Below are 27,940 nucleotides of genomic sequence, written 5' to 3'. Positions count from 1 at the left end.
TACAGACCAAACAATGTCGATACATCTGATTATGTAGCCAACGTTGTTTTAATAAAGATTATTCAAAAAAGCTAGTACGCCACATCAATTTATTACTACGTGTGTTAGTCATGCTACACACTCCATGCGTGCAAACCTACGCATCTCTTTAATTAAATAGTACAGGACAATTTGCGGTCATCATATAGGCCAAAGGTGACATTGTTAATTCGTAATTTTTTATTTCATCACATCAAGTTTAATTGTCGATCCAGCTTGTCGTCAGTGTCCAGGACAACCAACACGCCCGCTTATTCCGGCTCAGTTTCTAAGATACCGTGCAATTGTTGCCAGCTGAAGATTTCGTAAATAGCTATCTTGAACAAACGACTCGCATGAAAGATCTGAAATGTAGAAATCGTTTATCTTCTCAATAGAATAACTTCTAGTACCGCCTTTAAACATTACATAAAACTTCTTAAGACAAGCTGACTTGATTACCTATGATTAAAAATCAAACTATTTGGTAATTGTCCAAGTATGGACCTAGAAAGTACGTACTTGAATAGAGAAGCGTTATTTCGATTTGCATGCAAAAGACTTTCCATTTCTGATGAACAAAAAGATGTGAAGCAACCGTATCTATTTTTATGGACACCACTATTTGCTCAGATATATTTATCTAATCTAGCGAATAGGTGTTTATGTGATTATTACTCGTCATCAGATTGAATCTTGATGATAGCATGAGCACCGCGCCATATAAAAACACATGATTAATTGCCCCATAATATCGTTTGGTTCAATAAATATGGCTAGACACATACATACGCATATATCATTATATCGCTATTAGGACACTCTAATGCTGCCTATGAAGTACCCATTGAAGTTCTGTCATATTATCCAATGGCACACATAGATAGAGTATGCGCCTATGTAGCCGTATTATATATGAATTCTTAATTAAAGCAACAAACGATGCTATGTAGAACGGTGATACCGAGTAGGAGTAATAGGAAAAAAAGCTGTGTCCTATTATGTTGAGCAATCTGCTGTGATGTCTTCTACAACAGTCATTTTCTGCAACAGCCAACTTCTGCAACAAGGCAGCTCTGCGGAAACATCCATTTACCTGTTTTTAATCTCTTTCATAGTCGATGTATTGGACCAGTTTTATGATTTGTTGGGCGAGTTCAGGAGTCGAAGCACACAGGACACGCCGGTTCATGATATCGATGGGATCACCTGCGCTCCATCAGGGTCGCAAGAACGTTAGGAAGAATACTGAGTTAGTCGTATCTATGTATACAAATGCGTCAGATGCTGCTTAATTTTATTCGTCGAATGTCACAAATGTATTATATATCAAGTATAGTCTGTGTTTTCAACGCAGAAAGTACGAACTTCTGACAGCGGTTAAGTTAGCTAGAGCCGCTGAGAAAGTTTAGCTGGGTTGCAACACACGTCGAGGTGTGACAGGCAACACATGTTGCCTGTCACACCTCGACGGCTTTAAGGTTATAAGCGTCGAACTTATTTTTACAGATGTTTCTCGCGAAGAAAATTTCAGACAACTGGAACCTACTTATATAGTCGGGAAGCTTTGCGGGCCAATATATAATGCGAAATGATCTTCATCATTGTTAGGGTAGTTTAGGGCACGATCATGTGACACTGGTAGAATATATTTTCTTACGGAGTGATAAGCTTTGGCGCATCGCACGAAGGGGCAGGCGGAGGCGCTGTCGGCAATGGATTTTCCGCTTTCTAGCCATTGCTTCAATACGACGCGTCTAACACTGTTTAATCAACAACTATTGCATTGTTTAACTTCCAGTAGGGCCGTGTGTTGCGTACTCCTTTTCAGTTACGTTTTCTTTTATTTCGAGCTGACAAATGGAAGATTCTGTACGTAACGCGATGACGTTTGATACAATATAGCTTTCTGTTAAACTATACTGTAATCAAGCCAGCGGTAATAAACGATCCATATAATCATGTATAGCCAATATTGTGTCACACCACCATTACTTCTAGTCAACAAATTTAGCACACTTATTATAAAGGCTATATCAATAGCCTAAAAATACTTAGTTCTATATTAGAATATAATAGGAAAATTTGCTTAAGATAATCATAGTGGCAATGTAAATAGACCAAATGTTGTAGCTGCAAATTAAAGCACGGACGGATTTGATGGGACGGTGTGAGTAGGTAACCAGTATCGGCCAAAAATCAGCTAAGTCGAAATTGACTTATCAGTTGGCTTTCTTTAATTATTTATACAATTTTTCGGTTCATGACAGGCATGAATTATGACATTTCGTTTCGCGTAAGACTCACAAAATAGGGTTACACCCTGACAGTTGAAATGATTTGTTTACGATCGCTTTATTGATGAACTATGATCATTTGTTGCTTCTGTGCCTCGGACCATTACGTATTGTGCGTGTCGAGAAAATGGGCTAAATGGGCGAAACAAACCACTAGTTGTCCTAAGATTTATTCAGCTCAGATCAAACAGGTCGTTGTTACTTATGGGGTAGTAAAGCATATTTCGAGTACGGTGGGTCGTCCAAATACTTTCAAATTCGGCCAGGACTTCAGTTCGAGATGGAATTTTCCGATTTTAGTTAGCTTACATTTTTTAAACACCGTGTTTGTTTAAATTTCTCCGCTTTTTCTAGAGAACGCTTAACATGTACCTGGACGAACACTGAATAGATCGTGCACATTTCATTTGAGCTAAGTATGTATAAAACGAAAAACAGAACATATTATATGAAGTGAAAACTGCTAGGTACATAAATGACTAGAATCCTTCGTAAATCTCACAAAAATGAAGGTTTTAAGACCTTTGCGAAATTATTATCGAGCTACAGCTTCACCTATTCTCTCCCAGGAAAAATGAACAATGTAGCTTGCGTGCAAAGGACGTGCTTAATTCACAAAGGTTAAAAGATACAAGTTTATAGGCATCCTGTATCTCTACGCCACTGCAAAGGTCAAGTCCAGAAAAAACGCGTGCATGAGAGATAATTTTTAAACTATGGAGTTTCCTTGAAGTATCAATGCAAGCTTTCTTCGCGGCTCTGGTATACTGTGGTTAATCTTCAGGATGACATCTGCCATGACAGATGAAGATCACAGCGCATAAAAGAAAGTGAAACCGGTTTACCATCTGGGTCTGCTTTATCCTTTAAACTAAATGTACAGAGCAGATCATCGTTGACGCGACTGATCTATTCAACATCTGCATGTAGATGACCTCAAAAGTACATTGCCATTGCATATTCAAAAGGTAAGGACGGTACAAGGTATCGGCCGCAGCTTTAACTGCTTGTACACAGACTGTTTTACTGGTTGAGAATAAAATAAAAAAAAAATAAAATATATATGTCATTGACAGGAAGGTGGTTACAATAAAAGTGTCGTATTTTTTAAGTCGACCTTAATGCTCATCAAATGATCTAAAATTTTCTAATATTGATTTATCATCAGCTATTATACGGCGATCGTCTATTAATATTTATGGTCTCTGCTAGTCACCAAGCAACTCTGAGTAGGAATAGACTGGTAGATATATCAGGCCGTTCCAAGCGAAAATGATAAACGAAATCCGGCTGGTAAACAGTCCGGACTTCTAGAAACTGGTGAGTAGAAACCGGTTGTTTACTTCCGGAGACGTCAGTCTAAAAGGAAAAACAGCCTTCAGAGGCCAAATATTTGTTTTTCGGACGCCACAGCGATGCGGTAATTTATCGGAGAATGTAGAACACATTAGACAAAAAAAATATTTTGATATTGGAGTGTTGACGACCAGCGACGAAATTACCAGATGCCAAGATCCGAAGGACGAACGCATTGCGGTAATCAAGGAGGCTTTTCACAGAAGAAGAGCTCAAAGTTTTAGGACTATGTCGGCCATAACTGGCATTTCATAGGTAACGTAAGAATGCGGGAACTGAGTAAAAAATAGGTCCCCCATGTATTGACTCCAGGCCAGTTAGAAACGCATGTGGCCTATTCCACGTGTAAATCTTTAATGGATAAGAAACCTGCCTGAATAGCCGTAGACAGGATACCATCCAAACTTTACTGCCACGTGGCGACAGACGCTATCTTGAAAAGAAATTTTCAAAGGACTCATATAAATAGTTAGTACAACAAGCACACAGCTTGGTCACTTAATGTCGTCGCCACATTTTAACGCCCTGCCTTAATTACTTTCTGGATTAAGCAGAAGGATATATATATATATATAGAGAGAGAGAAAGAGAGAGAGAGAGAGAGAGAGAGAGAGAGAGAGAGAGAGAGAGAGAGAGAGAGAGAGAGAGAGATTATCATGCGAGGTAGTGCTGCTGCCACTTACCGTTCATGTCCATCACGACGCCCCCGGCTTCCTCTACGATTAGCTTTGCAGCCGCCATGTCCCAACAATGGAGTCCAAATTCCTGGTAAGCGTCCGCATTGCCCCCAGCAACCATAACCATATTCATGCATGCGGATCCCAGGGAACGAATACCGTGGGCACGAGACAGAATATTCTGGAATGGAAGTGCAACATTTAATTGAAAGCAAGGCTGGGATAGAAAAGTTCCTCTTTCCATGAAATCCTGCTTGTGTTATATTCAAGCCTGAATTAGATGAGTCCCGATAACAAAAAAAACAGATATGAGTATTGCTTATTGACCCTAACCAACTTACCCTGCATTGCGAAAGACTACGAAGCAATGTTAACGTTTATGGTCTATTACATCGAAGTAAGTATACGATTTTCTTTAATGACATTTATTTACATTTTTTGTTTGTGTCAACACAGGAAGTCAACATGCAGAAGTGACAAGTATCTATATATGTTTTACAATGGATCTTACAATCAAAAGCGCCTATTCAACGCATGACTAACCAATGCAATGTTAAGAGACATATACTGTAATATGGCTGATAGTCTTTCTAAAAGCATAGGTATAATAAGAAAACTTTTCGCTTTTTGCAATAATATCATCTAAATATCATACTAATGATTCGTCGTTTATAGGCACCCTGTGTTCAAGTATTTCTCCCGAGATCTTTATAAGCCCTTTTGTTCTACCTGAAATTTCCAAGTTAACTTTTCACCTATTAACGAGAGCTTTGTATTTCCCCACTTACAAGACGTACAGACACATTTTCGTACCGAAAATATGAGTTAAACACGAGGCGAACGACTAACATCACTAACAACTAGATGATTGTGTAAGTAGTAACGTTTGAATCACATTAGAAACAAATATGCAGAAACGTATTAAGCGTGTAGAAACGCGAAGGCGAAGTACTCGTTTAGTAGCTACATTTTGTTTTTAGCATCGTTAAGCTTTGGTAGATCACCAAATCTTCTGAAATTGTCTTTTTTTTTTTTGTTGAAACCTTTGAAACGATTGATTTTTTCGCTTAAAACCTACTCGAGCCTATTTCACTTGTAGGAAAATGTAAGTCATAACGCATACACACAAAAACGGATATGTTGTGCTAGCAAAGCAAACCTTCTAGTACATCGCAACGATTGTTTCGGCCTCTGCGTTATAAAGAAGTAGGAATTAATTATTCGTTAATTACACATTTGACAAATTCTAATAGATGTTTCCAAATATCTATTGGAACTTCTAGGATGCAGGTTGTATCTCGAAAAAAAAACCGTTGAGTTAAAACATAATTTACAATTAAGATCTCATTATCAATGTTCATTCTCATCACAGAATTTGTCTAATTCGAAATAAATATGTGTCCGAAATCTGTTTCGTATTTAGGATGCACCGGCCAGTTTATCCGTCGAGTTTAACTAAATAAATACATGATTTTTAAGTACGAAATGTATTCACGAATCACCATAGTTAAATAACGTTGGACTAAATCAAAGTTAAAGATCATGAAACAACGCCTCTGCTGTTCGTGTTCACTCTGGTTTTATGCCCTGTACCATGCGCGAAGGGGCACATGGTGGTTACCGGTAGATAATTACTCTTTCCTATTTTCTAACAGGAGGTCCTTACTTCCCAGTTATCATAATAAAAACGCGATTTACTTTTAATCTCATTAAGGCCAACAGCGAAAGTAATCGTCTTAGTCAAAGAGGAAACTCAGCTGATACATTTGTCCTGGCTGTACAACCGGCCGAAGCACTTTCCGTCGTTAGACGACTATGACTGAACAAAACTACTTTTTACGATAACAATAACAATAGTATAAATTTCGCACCCGTATTTTAAGCGACCTAATAGCATAGATCGGCAACAGTTGCTGTATTCATTTTTGCCGTAACAACAGGCGATACAATAGGACGACAATGGGGACAGCGAGTTGTACCCCCAGACGAAAGTCGACAGAAAACGAATGGCGGGTCCGAGACTGTTTCGAAAAACGGCTAGTTTCAAATGCACTTAATCAACCAATGTGAATACCACTGCAGCATCGTACGCTTCCAGCGAACACAGGCAAATGTTTAAAAAAGTAACATTAAACAGTACAACGATAAACCATAACGTCACAGTAAATGGATACAAAAGCGTTCGATCAGCGGCAGGACTAGTCGACAAGTAAAAAAAGATCGTAAATAAAAGTTATTTTTTTTCTTTTAACATTATTTCCCCTATGTAGTCGTCGGTCAACCTCGTGTTTGCGGTGTGAAACTCTATGGCGGAAACCTCTAAAAATGATTTTGTACCAGTCAAAAAATAATACTCCTCTATCTAATTGTTATAGAAGACGCACGTGTGTGTGTTGCATTCGTGCTCGTTATGTGGGCTAACGCTTGTGATGGGAATGGGTAAAAAGCTTCATCCAGTCATCTCGTTGCCCTATGCAGACGAAGCGAATACTAAGTATGAAGACACAGAAGGGATTGTGTTTTCCGGAAACGATTTCCGGAAACAATACGAAGCTGTTCAGTCACATTCGGATCACGTCTATTACAATTTGACTTTAGCTAATCCTAATTATACGACACAGAGATTATCTATAAAGTGATTGATTTACAAGAACCGTATCTATGTAAATATACGTATACGTAGAAAAACGTATAAATAGAACGCATGTGGCAATTCTTGATGTTGAGCGCTACGCTATCGAATCGGATCGCTCCTCATACTCTAAGTGCAAGTGTCTCTTTGCCAGACGCTAACGCAAAATCAGCAGGTGAGTATTGTTGGCTAGCGCAATTAAGACTTTACTCTAATCAAAAGAAAAAAAAACACTTCAAAATAGCTGATCGCGATGCCCTGCTAATTATGTTCTATTATAGCAACTGAACAAACTATGCGAAAACCAGAAAGACTTCTATGTATATTTATAATTTATATATTACGTCTGTTTTTAATTAGAACACTAAAAGCATCGGCCCTTATAAAGCTGGGCTGGTCTGTAACGACGATTTCACGCATTAGCCATAATTCGAATCGGTATCATGCGAAGCCTAATTTCGAAAATAGCTAATGTGTTGTGTTTATTTTGTTTGTGTCGTGTAAAGCTGAACTGAAGACCTAAACGTCAAATCATACGACAATACTTAACAATGAGAAAGGCAGTAAGCGTTCTGTATGTGAATACCGTATTTGGTACCACCTATAGGTTCATCTTTGTCTACTCTCACAGTTGTTACCAATCGTCTGCAAGATCGCATCAGATTCTGGAATAAAAACGAATTTAAATAAGACCAAATTTGTAGTAAGTAAAAAAAAATGCAAGCAGCTAAAGAGAATACTTAAAGAACTTAACAGGTTGTAAACTACTTGTTGAAATAATCGTATCATACATTATTTACTCATATCGTACAATATCTGCGGTTACGTTTACGCATTCGCAGCTGTTCACATTATTCACAAATGTATGTCACAATTTTTTTTGTTTTACTCTACGGCAGTAACAGGTAAGCGAGAAAGAAACTTAGCTTTGAGTTTATTTTTCTATTTTTATGCTGTTACTGTTTTGTCCAATTTTACGTATATACAGTGGTGTTCGCCAGTTGGTTATCATTTTTCCCGATGCTCTGTTCCATGCAATAAGATTGAAACGCCGGAACTTCATCGATCGCTTGGACAGGATTTCTTGGCTCAATGCTATTGACTAATATAGCAGCTCATCAACTAGGCACCATAAATGGTCGCGGATTCAGGACGGACTTAGGGTGTATCAGACCGGCGAACTTTCGCAGGAGCAAGTCGCTGCGGATGTGGTCCATCGATAATTGTAACAAAAATGAAAACCACGTCGCAAGTAGACTTTTTATTGGCCAAACGTGACTGGCTGCAAAGATTCACGTTATCGTTATGTTTTCTTGGTAACAAACAGATGTGAAAAAAGTAAGGCGCATCATCCTGGCCGTTGCAACGTGTATCGCTAGGATACAACTCTAGTAGCTTTTACATAGGGTCCTAAATATCCGACATGAATACTCCTTAGGCACTCCATGAAAGCATGCTATTAAAGCACCAATCTTCAGCATCAAATCGAAGTGCGACGAGAGGAACAATTACAAATATTTTTGACTAAGCGATGCCATGCAGGGCTAATTGGTGAGTATCTCACGCGGATCGCTCAGCTGACAAATCATGAAAAGAAGATAATTGCCTGTTCTGTTTGTTTTTTTCTTTATGTAAGGAAGATATTTCGCTATGGAAATCTCTATTTAGGGCACTTCTCATGGAAAATTAATGTAGCATATCAGAGGTCAGGGTATCGCATCTTGGATATTCTACACGATGCTTTCTTTGATCCACCGCCACAGTATCGTTAAGTGACAAGTTGCCACTATAAGGTTCATTGTTTTCAACGCACGATAAATTGTTTGGCTGTATTGTAAGATACGGCGCAGTAATCGTTTCCTCTAAGCAGAGAAGATGTTGCACAATGATTGAACTATATATGAATTGGCTATTATTTAGCATTAATAAAGGTAAACATAATCGGTAGACAAACTAAAAAGAGTCTACGAAGAAGTAAAATGATTAAACATAAGGTAGAAAGTTACAAGCTTTATTTAACATGGGGAGCTTTGTATACAAATTTTGCGCTGCCCCTTCTTTTAGTAGCCAACCATTAGCTAAGTCAATGTTACCTTGTTTGCATTAAGGAAGGGAAATTCCTAATACATCTACTATAATTTAACGATGTAAGGAATGGCAAACATTATAGGGTAGTATTATGTATAATTACCCTACAGATAATATTGTTCACAGACAACTCTCCATGAAAACATGTTATTATTATTAAGCTTTCAGTTTCCTCATTGCGGTGTGTGACAACGTAAGATGACGTGTTACCGAATAACAGGTTTAAGAAGCTACCTAAAAATGCAATTGAGATATATGCTAAAGGGGCAGACTAGTTTTATCTACGTTACTTTTTAGAAACACTCGCTAAATGCCGCTAACGTGTTTACTCTTGTATGAGTAATCACATTTTATAACAATATTTGAGAACAACGATAATTTAATAAAGATGAATATAAAAAAAAGGTGAATTCTTGGTTCAAAAGCATCTAAAATGAGACCAACGGTAACGGTCGCTGCCTTAACGATTTCGTCAGAGCGAAAATCAAATTCAAGCTCTAGCGCCATCGCGATTCCTAGACCCCTCACCGAGTTCATTTCAGAAATAATCACATGATTTCATTTTGAGGATATATAGCCATATATTTTTACAGAGGGATGATCGTAGCACCATGCGGACACAGCATCGGTAATCATTACTACTGCAACAAGCGGTCGTCACCATTGCTGAGGGGATCGTACAGCTTTAAATCATAGAGACTCCACTAGAAAAATATGCTTTATATCGAAAGTAAAGATGGTAAAAAAAGACAATAACAACGAGGCACACTTTTGGGACGTGCTCCCTTTGATTTGTGCATGTCATTGTTTAAGCACCAAAAGTTCAATTTGCCAGATCACTTCTTATCCAGCTCATCGAGCGGGGATCTACTCCCAGTTTAACAAGCTTCTCAATTAATTACACATTATAAAATCGGCCAAAAACTTTAGAGCCATCGTAATTTTGAAACAGAGGCGAGTCTTATATCACTGCGACAAGCTGATTTTCTGACAATTTACCTTTCGCGAATCCACATTGTTGTTTCGATAGCAAGTAAGCTACAATATAGCTGACTATTATTTTTTTCTTGAAGAGTTTACGCCTTTTTTGTAGACTGGGTTAGCTAATGAAGATCGGGAGCAGATCGTTCTAGAATAGAATCAATAACAGCAGAAGGCTTTGTAATAAGGCTCTTATAAGAAACGGGAACGGTCCCATCAGGGACAAAAATTACACACGGCAAAGGTTTCTTTAAGCTTAGTAAGAAACTCTACATTTTAAGCACGGTAAGCTTTAAACAATAAAGTTAGTAAATAGAATTAGAAATGGACGCTCGGGTTGTTAACAACTGAGATAGTTTCCTCTTAAGGGGCACTACAGAATACAAAGGCGGACCCAAAGTAGTCTCACGTGCGCCGGTTGTAGTCAGGATATCGGCACCTAGAGAACTACTGTCTAGAGATACCAATGGACCTCCATTTAAAACAAGGTGACTGTTCTTTTGAGAATTTTGTCTATTTGAGACTACATGTAATTTAAACTTGAAAGAAGGAACTATAATCAGTCATATCCTTTAAAATGTCGACGGGAAAACTTTAAAAACGACGGGTATTGAAACTCGCTTACTCAGGATCCGTATGGGTGGGCACAAAAATTTAGACTAGATTCCACTAGTTCAATACTCAAACTACGAAAATAGGTAAATCAATTACACATAGATTACCAATTGCAAAAAGGACTGAGACTGGCTGAAGATTGAGAACTGTTCCATGAGTTAACCCTGATCGACCGAATCTTGTCTGGAACAACTCTTTCGATGAACTCTTTCGAGTTCATTGGATTTACACGAATTAGAAAAATGCTTCCTTAGAGGAACTGTCACTGACGACTATCATTCTTATTGCGGTACAATCTCGTACTACCTCCAATTTTAGCTAACTTCGTTACTATAGTTTTCTGGGCTGGCCTAAAGCTTAAGCCTATGCTGCCGAAACACGTACCAGAGGTACATATTGGCGATCCCTAGAGCGCAACCGACTCTGTTATCGACACCAGAAAGTATCTCGTTTCTTCATATTGTTCTTTTACCTTCGGTACTAGTCTGGCTAGCGTATGTGCTGATCTGAGCGCCTTACCCGCTGCGTACGCTATATATGCCACACCCGATAAGCTGATATCCTTGATGGCTTCCAGATACTTCGCCCTTTTTTAATATGTATCTTTTTACCCCCAATGATGAGTTCGATTACGTCATGTTTATTTTCTACTTCACGTTTCTCCTAAGCCATCTTGAGGTAGCTCCTCTCCATCAAGGCTTCAGTAAAGCTTGGCGTCTCATACATTTCTCTCTTCAGAGAAATTCGAAGAACTGAATCATTCGGACAAGCGATGTGTTCAACTCCCTCCAAAATATCAGATATCTCCCAGATACCATCGTATGCAGATTCTAAAGGCTTGGGGCTAGCGCGAATTTCGGAAAACCTCAATCGTTGCCTTCGTTTCCTCTACATTCACCTTTAGTCACCAACGATGACAGCATAATTCTTTGTAGGGACGGTGCTATACCTTTCCTGTCTTAGACTTTCACTGCCACCTTCTACTTGATTGAGTTAAAAGCATTTTTAACATCTCACAGGATGAGTAGTTTCTGATCGGATGAGTTTTCTGACGTACATGAGGTGTGCCTTTGCTAAAACTCTGAATAGCACCTGTCATGGATTTCCTTTTACTGCGCTGTGTCCCGAAAGAGCTCTCATATCCTCTATCTCTTAAATCAGTCTGTTTATGATCTATTATTTTTACCTTTGCAATCATATCGAGAAAGCGCATGACTCATATAAGTGGAGAGAACAACTTGAGAATTGGAAGATCCTGTTAAGACTCACGACCGTCACTGACCAGCTTAAGAGTCTTGGATTTACGCCGATACTTCGATCTTAGGTAACTAATAAACTCTCTGGATCCAACAAGTAATTGCGACTGAACGCTGCATCTCAGCATTTCGTCTAATATAGAGCGTCAGTGGTATACAGGGAGTACGTTTGGGTCAACTAGCTGAGGTCAACGGTGGTAGCCGTAGCAGCAGAGATCCCAGCTATAACTAGCCCGGTCTGCGCAAAACGCGCTTCAAGGTACTTCCTAGGCTTTGTGCCGCTAATTACAGTTCCTTTTAAGGCGTATTTGTTTCTACCGGTTTCGATGTCCACCTAAACAATGCCCAGTCAGAGGACTATACTGTATACGCTGGATCCTTACTGTTTGCTTTCGTTCACCATGTGTGTCGAGATACTGACGTACCTCGATCTGAATCACTAAGCTAGAACGACTCGTTTAAGTGTCTCATCGCGAAGATTTTCTTTGTTTTTGATGTTCTCCTGGAACAGCAGCAAAGCACGCCGGTTTACTTCAGCATTTTTTTCTTTTTTGCCTGGAGATGTCCGGAGTCACTGTGTCAGGTCTACGAAACCGAGCGGCACCGTCATGGCAAGACTTATCGAAAAATCTTTCTAGTTCAAGTGATTCCCTGGCATAGCCTTTTCATATACGACGAGGAAAAGGTCGGAGAGTCTATTTTTTTCTAAAACTGCACGTGCGAAGACGATTCTAGGTTCTGACTGCACTCGGCGATTAGCACACGGCGTAAAGGCGTGTTTGTTATGAGCAACAAACGAGTTTGCAAGCTTGATTATTACATTTTTTACCTTTTTAAGCTCGTGGTTATTAAAACGTGTGTCATTTCGCTCGCTTCGACCGACGCTCACCCGCAAAAACATTAAATTTTATTTTCTGGAGTAGAACCTGCACGAATCCGTTGCCCATGCTGGTGACGATTGGAAAACGACAAAGACTCAAATGGAAAAGCATCTTTATCTCCGCAAAAAGAAGCAAAACATTCAAGCCAATCACAAATATCATCAACGGCAAACTGATTTCTGTAATAGCGCATGATATCGATCAATCCTATTTCAACATCCACGCCCCCATCGACTGTAGATAACCATCGGTTAGTTTCATTGCATCGGAGATACGTAATTCACCTCTAGCTAGTATGATAAATTCTTCATCCGCGCATCCTATTTCGCCAAGTTAGAAGCCCATCTCAAACAACAACTGGCTTATTTTGCACTTTCATGGAACATAGTCGACAGGTGCATCCATATTATCCATTAGCGCGGAGAACCTATCAGAGGTTGTCCTTACAACAGCTTCATTATTAATATCTTCGTCAACGTACTTAGAGACTGGGGATGAAAGCAAAGCGCTGACAACAGTGAAGCCAAGTTGAAGGAATTGCTTATGATGTTGCTGACTGCTTGCATCTTCGTCTTTTGCCATACGCAACGCCTTCTAGTCGAACTGTATTGCAGTCTGAGCGTCTTTGGCTGTGTCTTATCCTATCGCAGAAAACTCGTTTATTACGGGACAGTATCCAATCCCTCCTATAACCGTTATCAATTAGCCTCCTGAGCTCCTTCTTTTTACTATGCGGATTGCTCACTTCCCATTGACTTCACGTCCTACCGCAACCACTTCCGTGAACCGATCTAAACATTCGTGCATGGCCGTACGGAGCTGGGCAAATTTATCGAGCTCAAGATTTATCGGCAAAATCCCTTCAGGGAATCTCAGTGGATTATCAAGCGCGCGCTTGCAGCAGAGATCTGAAAAAAAGTACAGCCTTTCATAGTCGGGCAGAGGCTCCAAGTTCATCTTATCAAATGTGAACTGCGAAAAAGACGCATCAATTGGTCTAATCTCGAGGTGACCATCAAAATTCGATTGATACCAGGATTCGATAAGCTATAGACACTTGAGAATTAAGTAAACATTCCGATTCGAACTGTCGCACGTTACTTCTAGAAACAGATACATACAGCCACCATAATATAGCCGTATACCGATTCCGTCTCGGTGGAAATATTATTACTAACTACCCAATAAGAATATTCACAGAACATTCAACAGTGTGAACCCGTTTACTGCATAGTCATTAGGGAAACGTTGATGACATTCTGGTCACATAAAAATCAACAAAATATGAGCCTAGTAGCTCCATTGGCCTGGGTTCAGTTTCAGCGAACCTAGGAAGTCGAGCCCCCGTTGCTTCGAACGGTTTTTATCGGTCTCTAAGGTCGTCAGCCTTTAATTTAATTGTTACCTTTATGTATATAGAACGAATGTTTTTTTTTGTCATATAATGCTTTAGCCAATCCGCATATTTTAACTAACTGATAATAATTCGAATATGTATAGATTTTTTTCACTAAACCCATTAACATAATCAAAGATACAAATAGAAGCTAAGCAGATGTTTCAGCTATCGCTAAGGCTGCTTTATATGAATAAACGGTTCTGAAAAGCCCAACTCTTTTCTGGTGGCTACCAGAGAAAGTTGTCAAAACTAAGCGTTGATTAGGCCGTCCAAGGCGGGGTTTAAATACAATACATTATACCCTACCTGGATTGTGTTTGAAAGCGTTCATTTTTCTAATCCCTAAATGGTTAAAGTATGATACCTAAACTGCGCATATATTCCAGATAAATTGCTGTTACATATCTACCTTATACAATATTCCGCTTGTCTGCGTATGTAAACCGCGACAGTCCATTTGCTAGGTCGAAAAATACCAGCATCGAGAGAATATGGAAAATCGTTCCGTTTGTTTGTATGCTAAACATCGAAATGTACAGCACACTAACAACTCGGTCTTAAAATGATTAGTCAATTGCAGTTACTTGCATTTACGTTCACAGGTTCTATGAACGTATGATCGCTACTTTCTAGAACCACGATTACGCCAATGGTAACTGCTGCGACTGTTAGTCTGCAGTGACGTCGAACAAATTAGAAAAACAACAGGAATATTTATGCTCTCTATACGTTCCATCGCGGTCGTATACTGATTCAAGTTCGAAAACATCAGATAATAAGCTCAAGCATAACTTCGGCATCTGACCAATGCACCTGTTGTTACTGAAAATAAGAACGAATAAATTGTCAGTACTACATTTGTTAGCATTTCTTTACTATGGGCAAAGTAGTCACTGCGACCGCGACAATTCGAATGGATGACTTAAACTAGTACCGGCTAAGACGGCCCGTTATTATGCGCCATAACGTTATGTATAAGCGCTGCAAGGTATTGCACAACAATTTATTCTGTAGTAATCATGAACAAAGCTAGAAAATCCGCAAGTGAAATTCTCGTAGAAAAACATCCATTGTAGTAATTACGAATGGATCATATATATACATATATATTCTTCCAAATGCTTCAGGCTAAGAAACTTAAGCTGAAATCAGACATGTCTGTCTAACATCTCTAAACATTCATTATTCAGCGAGGAGGAAGATGTCAAGGCTAGAAAAGCGATGATCGCCTCCAGTTATCAACAATGAAGCTGGGGTATAGTTTCCGCCTTTTTTAACTGCTAGCCAGAAAGACCAACTTTTACGACGACCAAGATAATGTTCACGTAACAAACGTTTTTTCATCAGCAGCTTTCCCAACTTCTTAGACGAAACACAACACGTAGACATGGCGGCTCTATTGCATTCATATTGTTGATTGAGCCAATGGTATCGGAAGGCCGTCCTGTACTATATCTCAAGATTACTTAGTTTTTTTTTCTATCGCCTCGACTTCAACGTATATTACTATCCGCTTGATTAAGTTATTCTGCATTACTTTACCCAAGCACCGAGTTCAGCTTGTGACGGCGCAGCGGCAGTCAATATTAGCATAAACAAACCATTATCGGCTTGCATTGACAGTCATTTCTACAAATCAACGAAAAGGCAAAGCAGCTACTTAACGGTAACTTCTATAACTACAATGCATCAGTTGTTGTAGGCCATATGTTAATGGTATGCGTTTCTAAGCCGGAGAAGGCTTCAACTCGACTGACACGTTCAAGTGAATACTGATAGTTGGGGAAATTGTAAGGACATTTTTCGCATATCGGGGTCCCTTCAGATTCAAACATACATAGATGCAGATGAAAACTAAAACGGCTGAAACGGAAATTATAAGAAAGGTAATGAAATACCTTTCTTATAATTTTACTCTAACTAGATAAGGACCCTACTCCATTTTAATCATCATAGATAGATATATCGATATACGTATATGGTCATATCTATTTTGGTTATGGATGCGTTGTAGTGTGACTAGTTGCTACGTTTGCCCTGCAAACGCTTGGCCTTTGTACTAGTCATCGCGAGATGAGAATTACGCTAATTTTGAACAACATGTGTATGGCTAAGCATGTGACAAGTAGCGCTTTCATGTACCTTCATGTTTTCGAAAACCATATGCACCCTTTCTTCCGCGCGTCCGCTGCCAGCTTCACACATAACAATCGCCTTGTCCAGCTTCTTGCAGTTAGATACCTGTAATAGAAGTTGTGCCATATATCAATAAAAGATATATACTTCCTTTATTTTTTATATTATTATTACTACCCATATGGCTTCGCAAGGTGGAATTGTGTTGCCAGAGCCCCACTGATGATTCAGCATAAAGAAAGATGGTCATTCAAAAACTACCGCAAAAAACTGTTATTTTTCAAAAAAAAGCTACCCTTCTAACATAGTAGGATAATGCTGCATAACCATTAGTGCCAATGGCTCACCTTATAATAACATTTACACACGTGTGGGCGCTACACCGAGTTACATTGTAAGGTTTCTTTTTCAAATTGACAATTGGTAATGACGTGATCTTCTCTATCATCTATACCCTATATGTAACCCACCAGTTAATATAGTCCCACTTCATCCCGGCCAGTATAGCCCCTGAGGTTGTCATGTAACGTAACGCAGCATATTAGTGTTCATTAGCTCAAATTAATCTTGAAAAGTAACTTAGCGATATGCCAAACTGCTGCAAACTGATTGCAAAATTATGAAAATGTCTTTTCTATACCTGCCCCTGACGTTCGATAGAATGCAAAAGAATACTTATCGGCCCTAGATAGACGAACCTTTTGAATTCTGGCTAGAAAAATAATGGTACCAAATACGAAATCCATGGTTCCCCAAAAATGAATCTTTGTCGAGATAATAATGGTTATTATTATTAGTTATTAAGTGGTAAACTTGTGTGATTCTAATTAAAGATACAGGCCGCCTTAGAAGATAAGTTCTTATGAAATGGGCAAAAAAAATATTATAGAAGAACAATACATTTAATCAAGTTTTGCACGAATGCACAAATAAGAGTCATATGATTATAAGGGTCCTAAAATATATATGGCAAGTAATATTTAAGGCACGGACCGCTAGCGAGGATTACGTTCGGAAATACGGAGTACTATATCACTAATCGTAGAGTGGGGTTCCCTCCTCATAAACAACTGGGACACTAGAAATGATTTCTTTATTTGTCAGCTGCTAAGCTTTAATTACTACATCCGAGCACAAGTTCCTTCCAAGATATCACAATGATCGTTTGGTTTCTGTTAGTATATATATCTAATTTCATGTACTCGCTTCATAGAAATGCAAGGTATATACCTTCCTAATCGTAATGGTGGATTCGGCTGCAAAAATGCACCAGCGTTTTAAATTGAATAAAAGGTCAGAAATAGTTAACGGTGAAAATAGCGTCACTCGGAGACATGCTGACGTGGTATTCAGCCTAATACAAAAGCAGCTTAACTCTTAAATTTATGTTTGTACCCGAATTGCGTAATTTTGTTGAACTGGCACCTTTAGCATCTAAGGCGACTGTAACGGGCTGCCAATATGTTAAACAAACTGTAGTTTTCCGAAACATAATACAAATAAACCAGGGATATCAGCCAGGCCACCCGGAGACATGTTGACCTTAATGATCTAAGTACCCAAAACCTTAGCGTTCGCATGTGCCCTGGCGCTTAAAAGCATTTCAATAAAATTTTACGTATACGAATACCTTATGTTCGAACGCCTACACTTCCCTATCTCGCTCTCGTTAAACTGATGTGTTTGTTCATCGGTTTAGAACGTAGTGTCAGGCTTGATTATTCTTTTATGCAATTACTAATAATGTCTTTGTGGAACACAAATTTATCTTTAATTATTTTCATTTAATTGATCGTATATTATCAATATCATAATTTCTGAAATACGAATTATTCTCATTAATTAGTAAATGACGTACCGCTAGTAAAGGTTTTGACAGTACGAAGATTATCTCTTGAGTTTTTACTGTTTTTACGCTGCTTACGGATTACGTTTACTGAGCTCGCTGTAGTGGAGCGTTTTTTTCTATGCTAGGTGTCATCTTTATTTCTGTAATATTTCTATATATTTCTCGATAGCGCTATATATATATTTACAAGTTAGCCAAAGGTTTCTAACCAGCCGTGCAAAAGTGCGTTCATCCCTTTATCCAGCTGCTCTTTACCTCTTCAAGAACGTTAGAAAATGCTCAATGCTACCAAGAATGCAAATAGTAGGTAGTCCGCGCTGGATTCATAGTGATAGCCAAAGGATAAGGATCGGCAATTTTGGCCAGAAAACCCGAAGTACAGGACATTAGATCGGCGAACTAGGATAGGCATAACGGTATGCCCAACGTTATGCGCATAACGCTCAGACACCACCAGCGGTACTGGCGAAACCGACAAAACTAGACAAGAGAAGAAAGAATTGTTTATAGCATTTTGTAACACGTATTGAGAAAAAATATTAACCAAAAGAAAAATTAACGCCTTGGCAATTAGCAGCAATCGCAATGGTTAAACCCAAAACCTTTGCACTCAATGATACGAGCTACCGCCCAATGGCTCATTATAAAATGACATAATTAAAACATTGAGGTTTTGGCTTCATCATTTTAGTAAGAGCTGTTTCTTATAATTTGGAAGCTCGTTGCTAGCTCTACGAGGCTTACTTATTTACTTACTCTCTCGTTTTACGTCATCCTTTCTTATCTAATGGGCTTACAACTAAATACGAACCAAATAGGAACACGCTCTTGAGCTGCAGCTCGCAATGTACGACCGGCTAGACTTCTACGGTAGAATACGGTATGGCCAACAGCGTGTAGGCGCATACATAAGTCACATGGCGCCAAACCCACAAGCCTAAATATGCAGATATCACAATGGAGTGCGATTACAGGGTTCATACTAATAATATGAATAGGTAAAAACCGCATTTATTAGAATAAAAAATAGTCTAAATCGGCGTCGTCAAAATGTATTAGTTCAATCAGTGTAATAGAGTTCAATGTAGTCAGCCGTCCGTAGACATGAACAACTGTCACACCCTATAATGAGGAGGTCGTTTACAACAGGGCGGAGATTCAATAAATCGACCTAATTTATTTGCCTTCATCAGGTTGCATTTCAAAGACCTGAAATATTTACGTTTATGACAACTTGCTATTCTAACGTTTATATCTTATCATATGACGGATTCACGACCTTAGCTGAAGCCAATGTTATAAGATGGTTCCTCGAATAGTCGACTTAAGGTTTACGGCTATTTATTTAAGACCTACCTATGATTGTATTATACACTGTACGCTATATTATGGTCTATTCTTCGGTTAATTTCCGAGTCATATTGGTCAGCGGTTGAATTTGTGGGCGGCGAAGAGTATCATACAAATCACAAGGTCGTCTATACACGATACAAACTCAATATTCGTCAAGTTAGTAAAATTTCTGTGGTCTGGATAAGTGGTAGTGGAAATCGCTCTTTTGAGAAACGAGCCTCTTGTTCGTCTCAAACGTTTAAGATTCTCCACTGTGAAATAATCTCAGCACAAGTTCGTCCGGCAAGTGGCAAGCTGTCCAAATTTCAGGTCGAAAGATCGCAATGCGGTTAAGAGGACCAACTGTTGGAGACCAAGCACTAAGGACGAAACTATCAGGGCCTTTTTCTGTAATAAACTATGGAGACACTCAGTAACTCTGACTAGGTAGATCGACTAACATATGGCGGTGGTTAGCCGATGTCGTGAAATGGGATCTGATTAGAGTGCACTGCAAATCGAAGAGACTGCTCTCATCAATAACTCAATCGTTTACGTAAAGAAGTATTTTGGGCTTACACAGTTTTTCGGAAAGTTCCTCAAGCAAGACCGAGAAAAGGAAAGGCCTTTAGTTATTTCCCTGGGCCGCACTTGAAATCTGACGAAACACTGGCAGTTCCAAGACCCTTCTCGTTGAGTGTAGTTGCTGTTAATTAAAGACATTCGTAGGAACGCCGCTGTCAGCGAGGACGCTAAAGACTAGATCCTTCGTATCGGCACTTAAAATCTTACATGCCATTCCAGTCAAATGGCTTCTTCCAAGCCTGTGTTGCTCCTTGGATATCACACTCCTCAGGAACATGTTTAGCTTTCTTGCCAGCAGGTAAGAAGGAAGTTTATAGCAGACGCTGTTGTTTGCGATTCGGCGCTACGACGTCGGTCGGCCTGGCTCGTTTACGCCTTTCGGGACAGCGAAAAGTGTTGCATCCCGCCAGCAGTCTGGAACGAAGCCATTCGTTGAACGAATCGGTCCTGCGCAGCCCTAAAGTGTTAATCACTAATCCTGTCCGGTTCCGCTGCCTTCCTTGAGCGTTAACTGTCGATCGCCTGAGTCATTTCCAGGACGAAAAACTCTTAACGCAGCATCGCTTTCGCTGAGATTTTCAGAGTATGGTATCACAAGATGAGAACATTCCAGCGATTTGATTGACGAGATTTTATTAGGCGATGACACACGATGCCTGCAGTGACCAAGTTAGTTGTTCCTTAGTTGAAAATTGGTCCCTTTTCAGAGGACAACCTTCTGCTGTTTCAAATATACGGATTTCTTTGAACTCTGCAGCCAGTGTGTCGCTGCCAGTTGTAGCGTCGCTATTGGGGTGGTGTTTGGGTTCCCCAAGAAAAAGGGACAACGAATGTACAATTGGATTGAAGTGGATTCAAATATAGGCCTAGTTACCGTTGACAACAGCTTTCTCATTCCATTATATTAAGTTACCAAGTCTACCAGCTAGAAATAACCGACCCTAGAAAAAAGGAAGCTCAAAGAATTAACGCAATAAAGCAGCAAAAATATGCCGTGCAAAAGGCGGTTGACACAGATGAATGACAAAATTGTTTCAAGATAATCTCGTATATGTGTTTTTTCAAAAACGCTCTCTAAATTATTAATCATAACTTAAAGTTCTCATAACTTCTAAAATTCAACAACTAAATTCTATAAAAAAACGACGACTGTATTCTATTAACAGAAAATATAGTAGTTTTTAAAATTACAATTCAAAGTTATCGTAACAAATTGGCATAAGCAGTAACAGTGCACTAAGCTCAATCAGTAATATCTATCTTGATTTAAACAATGCAAACAAAATATATAATACTTGTGCCTTACTCTGAGGTTCTATAAATGGTATGCACTCGACCGTAGCCGATACTCAAAGCTCAGTCACATGAATGAAACGAGTTTTCTAACAAACGGTGATTTTGTTGTGTGTAATTAAGGTATCAATATTTGGAAACAGGATATTTGCGATGTGTTCATAGTCCTACCAGTTTAAAACAGGAGTGGATTGATGAAGCAAAAGAAAAATCTGTAACAGAATTCAATGCAACTGTCAAATAATGCGGTGTTTCTTCAACACAAATTCACAATAAATCCTTTGGTATACATCCTCGTATACATAAAGGGAAAATAAAACGAATGTGTGTTATATGTTATGAGCGATTCTGTTCTGAGCAAATTGTGTAGAGCTATGGGAAACGCACCTTAAGTTTAGAATCATTGACAAAGGCTCCTTTGCCTTTTCGAGCCGTGTATAGAAGATCGAGAATTGGGTTATAGATAATACCAAGCACGATATCTTTATTAACAGCTAAGCCAACGGAGACAGCAACCATTGGGAACCTGTTAACCACCGGCAGGATAGACATAAATATTTTAGAAATCTCACTGCATTTAATAATATAATATTAACAATATATAATAACTGCTAAATGTTTAGTGATAAACGGTACACAAATAGGTCCCAGGCGGGAAAATTTCCGCAATATACACATTTTTATGGGGTAGAAGGAGTATTCAGACGCTACATAGGTACGTACGTGTGAACAAAGTTCGTCGTCCCATCAACTGGATCGATTATCCATGTTGGAGCATCCGTAAGGTCGTGCTTGCAACCCTCCACGGTAGACTCTTCACCAATAAACCTAATTAGAGATAACAAAATACGTGAATAAGCGTTTACGCCCGGAGCTGCCTTGTTGAGTGCAGCAATGGTTATACACGACAATAAAGCAAGACCCAAATAGACAGACTTTGATGGTTTGCAATTAAAAAAATAAAGACGGTTTCTCTATTATATATATATATATATATATATATATATATATATTATAGTCGTCATTGTAATAACAGATAAAATACACTTATCATACATATGAGAACACTTTTTTATTTTAATAATGAAAAGCTCATGCGCCACTCGAATGTGTTTTTGCACAGCGCTAATCAAGACAGAAAGAAAGTGAATTTTTACTAAATCTATTTTCATATAGGGGTAGCCTATAACATACTTGTGGTCTGGGAATTTAGCAGAAATGTTCCCGATTATTAGCTTTTCAACGCCTTTGTCCGTGTCTGTGACGAGGTCCGCGAATCCCGCTTTCGTTTCGACTTTTTTCTCCTTTTGCACTGCAGTCCTCACCGTCTAAAAGTCAATTAAAATCAATTTGGAAATGTCTTACTATTGCGTAAAGCCAAAGATAAGATTCATCGAAGATGGGTTGTTCACATATATGTAACTATAGCACTTGAAATGCACTTAGTAAATACCAAGGGCTCCGCCCTTATGCAGTCGTAATTAAATATATTTACAAACAAATAAAAAACAATAATTTTCGTTTGGATTGCACAGAAATATTTTGATGAACTTTGCTAAATAAAAAAAAAATGGTCACCAAAAAATATTGTCGCTGCCGCTTCTCCTATAATAGTGCTACGTTTACATTGAGTACAAAAACCTTTTCACGAGACTTACTCCTTGATCTTTGTCATTATCATCTTCATAAGCCTTTTTCAATCATAGATATTTTTAGTGGCTATCAGAATTCGGCCTACAATTGTTCGTATCGCGTAGGCTATGTGTCTCTACCTTAACTCGAGGCGTGAAGGCATTATTTAATTGTATTTTAAATAATTGCCTAAGTTTTGTATGGTGTGCTTCATTAGTTGTGTTTGAAATTATCTTCTATTGAATAAACAACATTTTTTTATAACATTTGTTTAACGAAGTAAACTTACAAAAGCTTTCTGAATGATATTGTATAGTAGGTTTAATTGTGACACTCATATAAATTTTGACGGGCGTTATAACAAGCTCTCCTAGAGTTGTTCTTTTTGACGTCCCTTTGGAGTACCGATATTATTAAGTGATGTAAATTTGTAGCGCAAAGAACTACATTATAAAGTAAATGTATACTACTACGCGCTATCCGAATTGAAGAAGGTATTGAATGCATATATGTATATGTGAATGTGTATATGGTTAAAATGAATTAAGATTGCATTACAGAGCAGACATCGTGTAATCTCGTAATCTATCTACATATTATATATTGAAACTCTCTATTTGATTTTTTGTTTGCTCGACCCGAATCGACCTTTTGAAGAGGTCGTGTCGGACCGATTTTTGGATTGCTGCGCTGCGTTAGGACTAGAGCTATGCGTAAAATAAAACCGATTGGATAAACACTATTTCCGATATGGGGATGGGGGTTTGTTTTTTCCATAATAAAAAAGGTAACGTCAATTTGAACCAATTGTCTGTCCTTTTCAAATTTATTTTAAGCCATTTTTTCCCGAAAATCTCTTTTACGTATTTATGGGAACTAACCTGAGTTATCTTTTGGTGGTGCTTTTATTGAAACATTTTCTTTCTAACAAAATGGTAACCGAATGTTTACATGGAGATCTATGCAGGAAATCGTTCTTGCTACCAACCGAAAGCCTTCGTCGAGCTGAATCAAAATGTAATGTATGTCCTTATACTTAAATCTCAGTTTTGGGGGGTTGAAAACACCCGCCGAAGGACAAAGATGTAAATTTTTTCTATTTAGCACCAATCAATAGGTCTCGACGAACCTAATTTAGATATTTCAATATGAAAAGAGGTAAAAATTGGGTGAAAGGTTTGCTTCGCCTATGTGACAGTTGGGTGAAAATGGGTTTTGAGATATCTTTAAGTGCTTTTTTTGAGCGAATTTCTATTAAATCTCAAGTGGAAACCTGTCGCGAATATTTTGGTTGAACAATTTGCCTTTCAAACTTGTTCTCTGATAGATTTTTCAAAAAAAAACCCAAAATATTTTTTTAAAAAAAACACATTTTTTCTACACAAGGTACTATCTTGTTGACTCCAATTCTTTGTCCCATGCGGTAGATCTTGATGAACTGAGTGAAAATACAACATATCTTCTTATAATCAAAAATTGATACTTTGGCGTAAAAAGGGCCAAACATCAAACACGGTAGTTTTGTTTCTCTTACATAACACTTCAATGAAAACTTCTTACACAAAAATTTATGTAAATGAGTACTTTTAGTTCCAATCGGAAGCTTTCAATGAGCTGAATCGAAATGCAGTACGTGTTTACATACGTAGATTTCAGTTTTCGGGTGGAAAATATTATTTAAAGCATGAAAACTTATTGAACTGTTTAACGTGGAAGCCAATCGATAGCTTTCGACGAATTTATTCAAAACGCAATACATATACCAATACTTAAACGGATATCCTTAAGTGACATCGACCAAAACACTGTTGGTCGTATTGTTTAAGTGACCTAAAGTGTTTAAGCGGGAGTGACAATGCTATTCGAGTAAGTATTTGAGTAAATTTCTAATGAACGTCAACCCGAAGGCTAAAAAGGCAAACGGATAGTTGATTTCTGTAGAAAAAGTCCTACTGCCTACGCAACTACCTATTATAAAAAGAGGAAGAGATAAAAAAACACAAACATTGGCCATGTTTCGCGCAAAGAATTAAATTTGTTTCAATATACGAAGTCTTATAAAAAAAAATTAATTATTTTAGCCTCGGTAACGTCCCAAGAACAGAATCAATAGGTTAGCAAACTATATCAATAACATCGTTTATCAAAGGTTCACAGAAACCCAATTCGAACACGTGAGTTTCTCAAAGAATGGCTCCGGCCGGCCTCATTCACGTGTGTTCCGGAAACAGAGTCAATCGCCAACGCTGAAGAAGTTTTGTAATTGCATTGAATATATCCACCAGAAGCCAATATATTACAAGCGTCACAAATCTAGGCTTGACTGAGCTTCCTGACAAATATATTACAACAGGTTTATGAGAAAAATACAGAAGGATAACGGGCTAGCTAAAGCAGGGCATGTGAAATGGGATAACTATCGATTTATACATACTACAGCTAATATTCGATTGGATGTAACATCAACAAATCGGATAAATCCCGAGACAAACCAGGCACAGGGCGAAGGCCACGGATCGGGCTAGCTCCAACTAATTTCGCGTACTCATAAGATATAGCTAAAGAGTTTTTTTCTTTTAACGTCCTACATAAATAAGATTATCGGAACTTTTATGGCTTAAATCTAGTCTACCGCGCGAGGAAAACCATAACGTAACATCGGTAATAACGAATTAGTACAGCATACATTTCAACAAAATTTCAGAAGTAAGTTGAAAAAAGAAACATCCCTTATGTAAACCATTATTAAATACTGAGGCAATTTCCTGTCAAAGAATATTTTGCAAATGGGCAACCGAAAAATTAAAGTTACGCAACAATAACAACGAAAATAATTTGTGTACAAATTACGTAACACATGAGTCCGATGCACTACATTAAGGGCTCTAGAATCGTGTTTGTGACAAGGAACTGAGATAAAATCTCACCCTTCGCTGCTCGAAGCTACCGGGAACGCAGATAACGTTCTTTATCTTTCTAGTTTTACATTCGATACTTGAGCCGCTAAACCTTGCTTCAGGCGACTGGCTCCCAGCCTATCACAAAACAATGCGGTGTCTACGACGGGATTCGAACCTAGACTACGCGTCCCTAACATTAGCTGGAAAACACGTTACTACCGTACTACTACGAAAACGTTCTTTATAATGACAGCATGCTATCTTTCCTTGAACGCATTAATCTTATTTAAACCATAAGAACAATATATAGGTTAAAAAAAGAAAGCGTGCTGTATCGCCATCTTCGTTATGCAGGTATTTTAATCGGTATACAACGATCAAGAAATTATCGTTTTCTAAACAAGTAACCGAAATAATGAACCAGTAAGTACATAGCGCTAAATATAGGACCTAACGGTCCGAGTTATTTCAGTATAGTTAAATAAAAATGCTTACATCAGCAGCACCCTCATTGAACAAAGGCAGACATGCCAGCCATCAGGGACTTTCAGTCTGTTGCAATCAACAAAGCTACGCAATATTATTTTATGTGTATGCAGCGACAACAAACGTTTTTACAGACGCAGCACGTATCGCTGTCGTCTTGTATTGAAAGTCGACATTCAACAACAGACCGGAATCACTGGAGTATTTGGATATCATTCAGGGAATGTGATCTGTCGATCACGATGGTGCTGACGAGAGCTCACATCACGTAACGATCGACACGTAGTTGATACCCTGGAAGAAATCACGCGTTCCGTTCTCGGCAACTACTCTTCCTCGCGTTCTGTCTCTCACTCAAAAAAAAACCTGGTATATCACTTTAACGGTTCACTTCGCTGTAAAGTTGAGCGTTGTCCGTCCTCTAAATACGCAACCAAGTATATAAAAGCAGTCATAATTCGTAATGCATGCGTTCATGAAGCATCTGACAAACTAAACGCGTACAGGTGACGATGTACTAAATCAACGCTCAAAAGCATAAAAGATTAAGTTATGATTGTTTTCTTGTTCAAGTTACCTGTCCAGCTTCCTTGACGAGTGCAAGGGCGGTGTGGAAGAACTCATCCAGCTCAACATCGCTCACGGTCACAGGCATCTTGATTTTTTCACCAGACAGTAACTCGTAACGAACTTTCTGGCTAAAAAGAAGTACAACGTAGGAGGTCTAGCCTGAAGCCGATATAGATGCACAACGAACGATCCGTCAACGATGCGATAATGGTTACAAATAGATGGTTGCTTTGTCAATAGCGTTATGTCGTCTACGTACTGTAAGCCTACCACCCTCGCGCGCGAGTTAGAGAAATAGTCATAATACAAATAGAGGACAAAATGCGCCGAGCAAAACTGGCGACTATCTAGAAACCAAATAAGAGGGGAAAGGTGTTTTGTTATACGCGATTATAACGATGCCTATCTTCTAAGCGTCTTCGTTAATTTTGTAACATTTCCTCTCATTTTCTCGTTGCCTATCCTTGTCGATTATGGTTACAAACGCGCGTTGAAGTGTTGTCACTTAATGGCAATAGAAAGCCTGCTATTTCTTTGCACTTCTAACGCACGATTGCAAAGGCGTCAGTTCGTTTGTTGTCTACTGCTCTTGCACTCTGCTTATTCGCGCTGGACGGCCGATAGAACAGCTGATAGCACCGCGCAATGCGGCTGACCGCGAGAGGAGCGTAACGTCCAGTTGTCAATGGTAACGCCGGATACGGACTTGGGCAAGCCTGAAACAGCTATTGTTTCGGTTGTCCTTTTACAGCATACCGTAAATGATAGAGTAAATCTAGCCACCTTTGTAATACGTTCACTTATAGCTGTAAATCTGCTAAGATTTGTGGCTTATGCTTTGTTGAAATGTGTTGGTAGGCCAATAATGTTGAGCGGATACAACTTAAAAGCACGCACAAATTTGTCTTTTACATACTTCATTAATTACTTATAGATTAAGATTATTTACATACTTAA

The 27,940-nt window shown here is 38.7% G+C and overlaps 1 protein-coding gene across 2 annotated transcripts; it reads right to left on the bottom strand.

The window, feature by feature from the left end:
- Positions 1-67: 67 nt before the first annotated feature.
- Positions 68-27,598, bottom strand: LOC111263644 (inositol monophosphatase 1). 2 transcript variants are annotated; one of them, XM_022838941.2, is made up of 8 exons: positions 26,991-27,584; positions 22,590-22,723; positions 22,119-22,223; positions 21,783-21,921; positions 16,343-16,441; positions 4,355-4,529; positions 1,115-1,227; positions 68-383 (listed from the first exon to the last, which is right to left on the bottom strand). In XM_022838941.2, the coding sequence occupies exons 1-7, from the start codon at positions 27,066-27,068 to the stop codon at positions 1,121-1,123; spliced, it is 837 nt and encodes a 278-aa protein (XP_022694676.1). In that variant the 5' UTR covers positions 27,069-27,584; the 3' UTR covers positions 68-383; positions 1,115-1,120. The 2 variants fall into 2 exon arrangements, with proteins under 2 accessions (XP_022694676.1, XP_022694677.1); XM_022838942.2 differs by lacking the exons at positions 68-383; positions 1,115-1,227 and adding an exon at positions 7,531-7,645 and having other exon boundaries at positions 4,413-4,529; positions 26,991-27,598.
- Positions 27,599-27,940: the final 342 nt, after the last annotated feature.

The sequence above is a fragment of the Varroa jacobsoni genome, unplaced genomic scaffold (assembly GCF_002532875.2).
Source record: "Varroa jacobsoni isolate VJ856 unplaced genomic scaffold, vjacob_1.0 scaffold_780, whole genome shotgun sequence".
NCBI lineage: Eukaryota > Metazoa > Arthropoda > Arachnida > Mesostigmata > Varroidae > Varroa > Varroa jacobsoni.
Note: the sequence above shows the minus strand (reverse complement) of the source record. Positions and strands in the feature narration are given on the sequence as shown.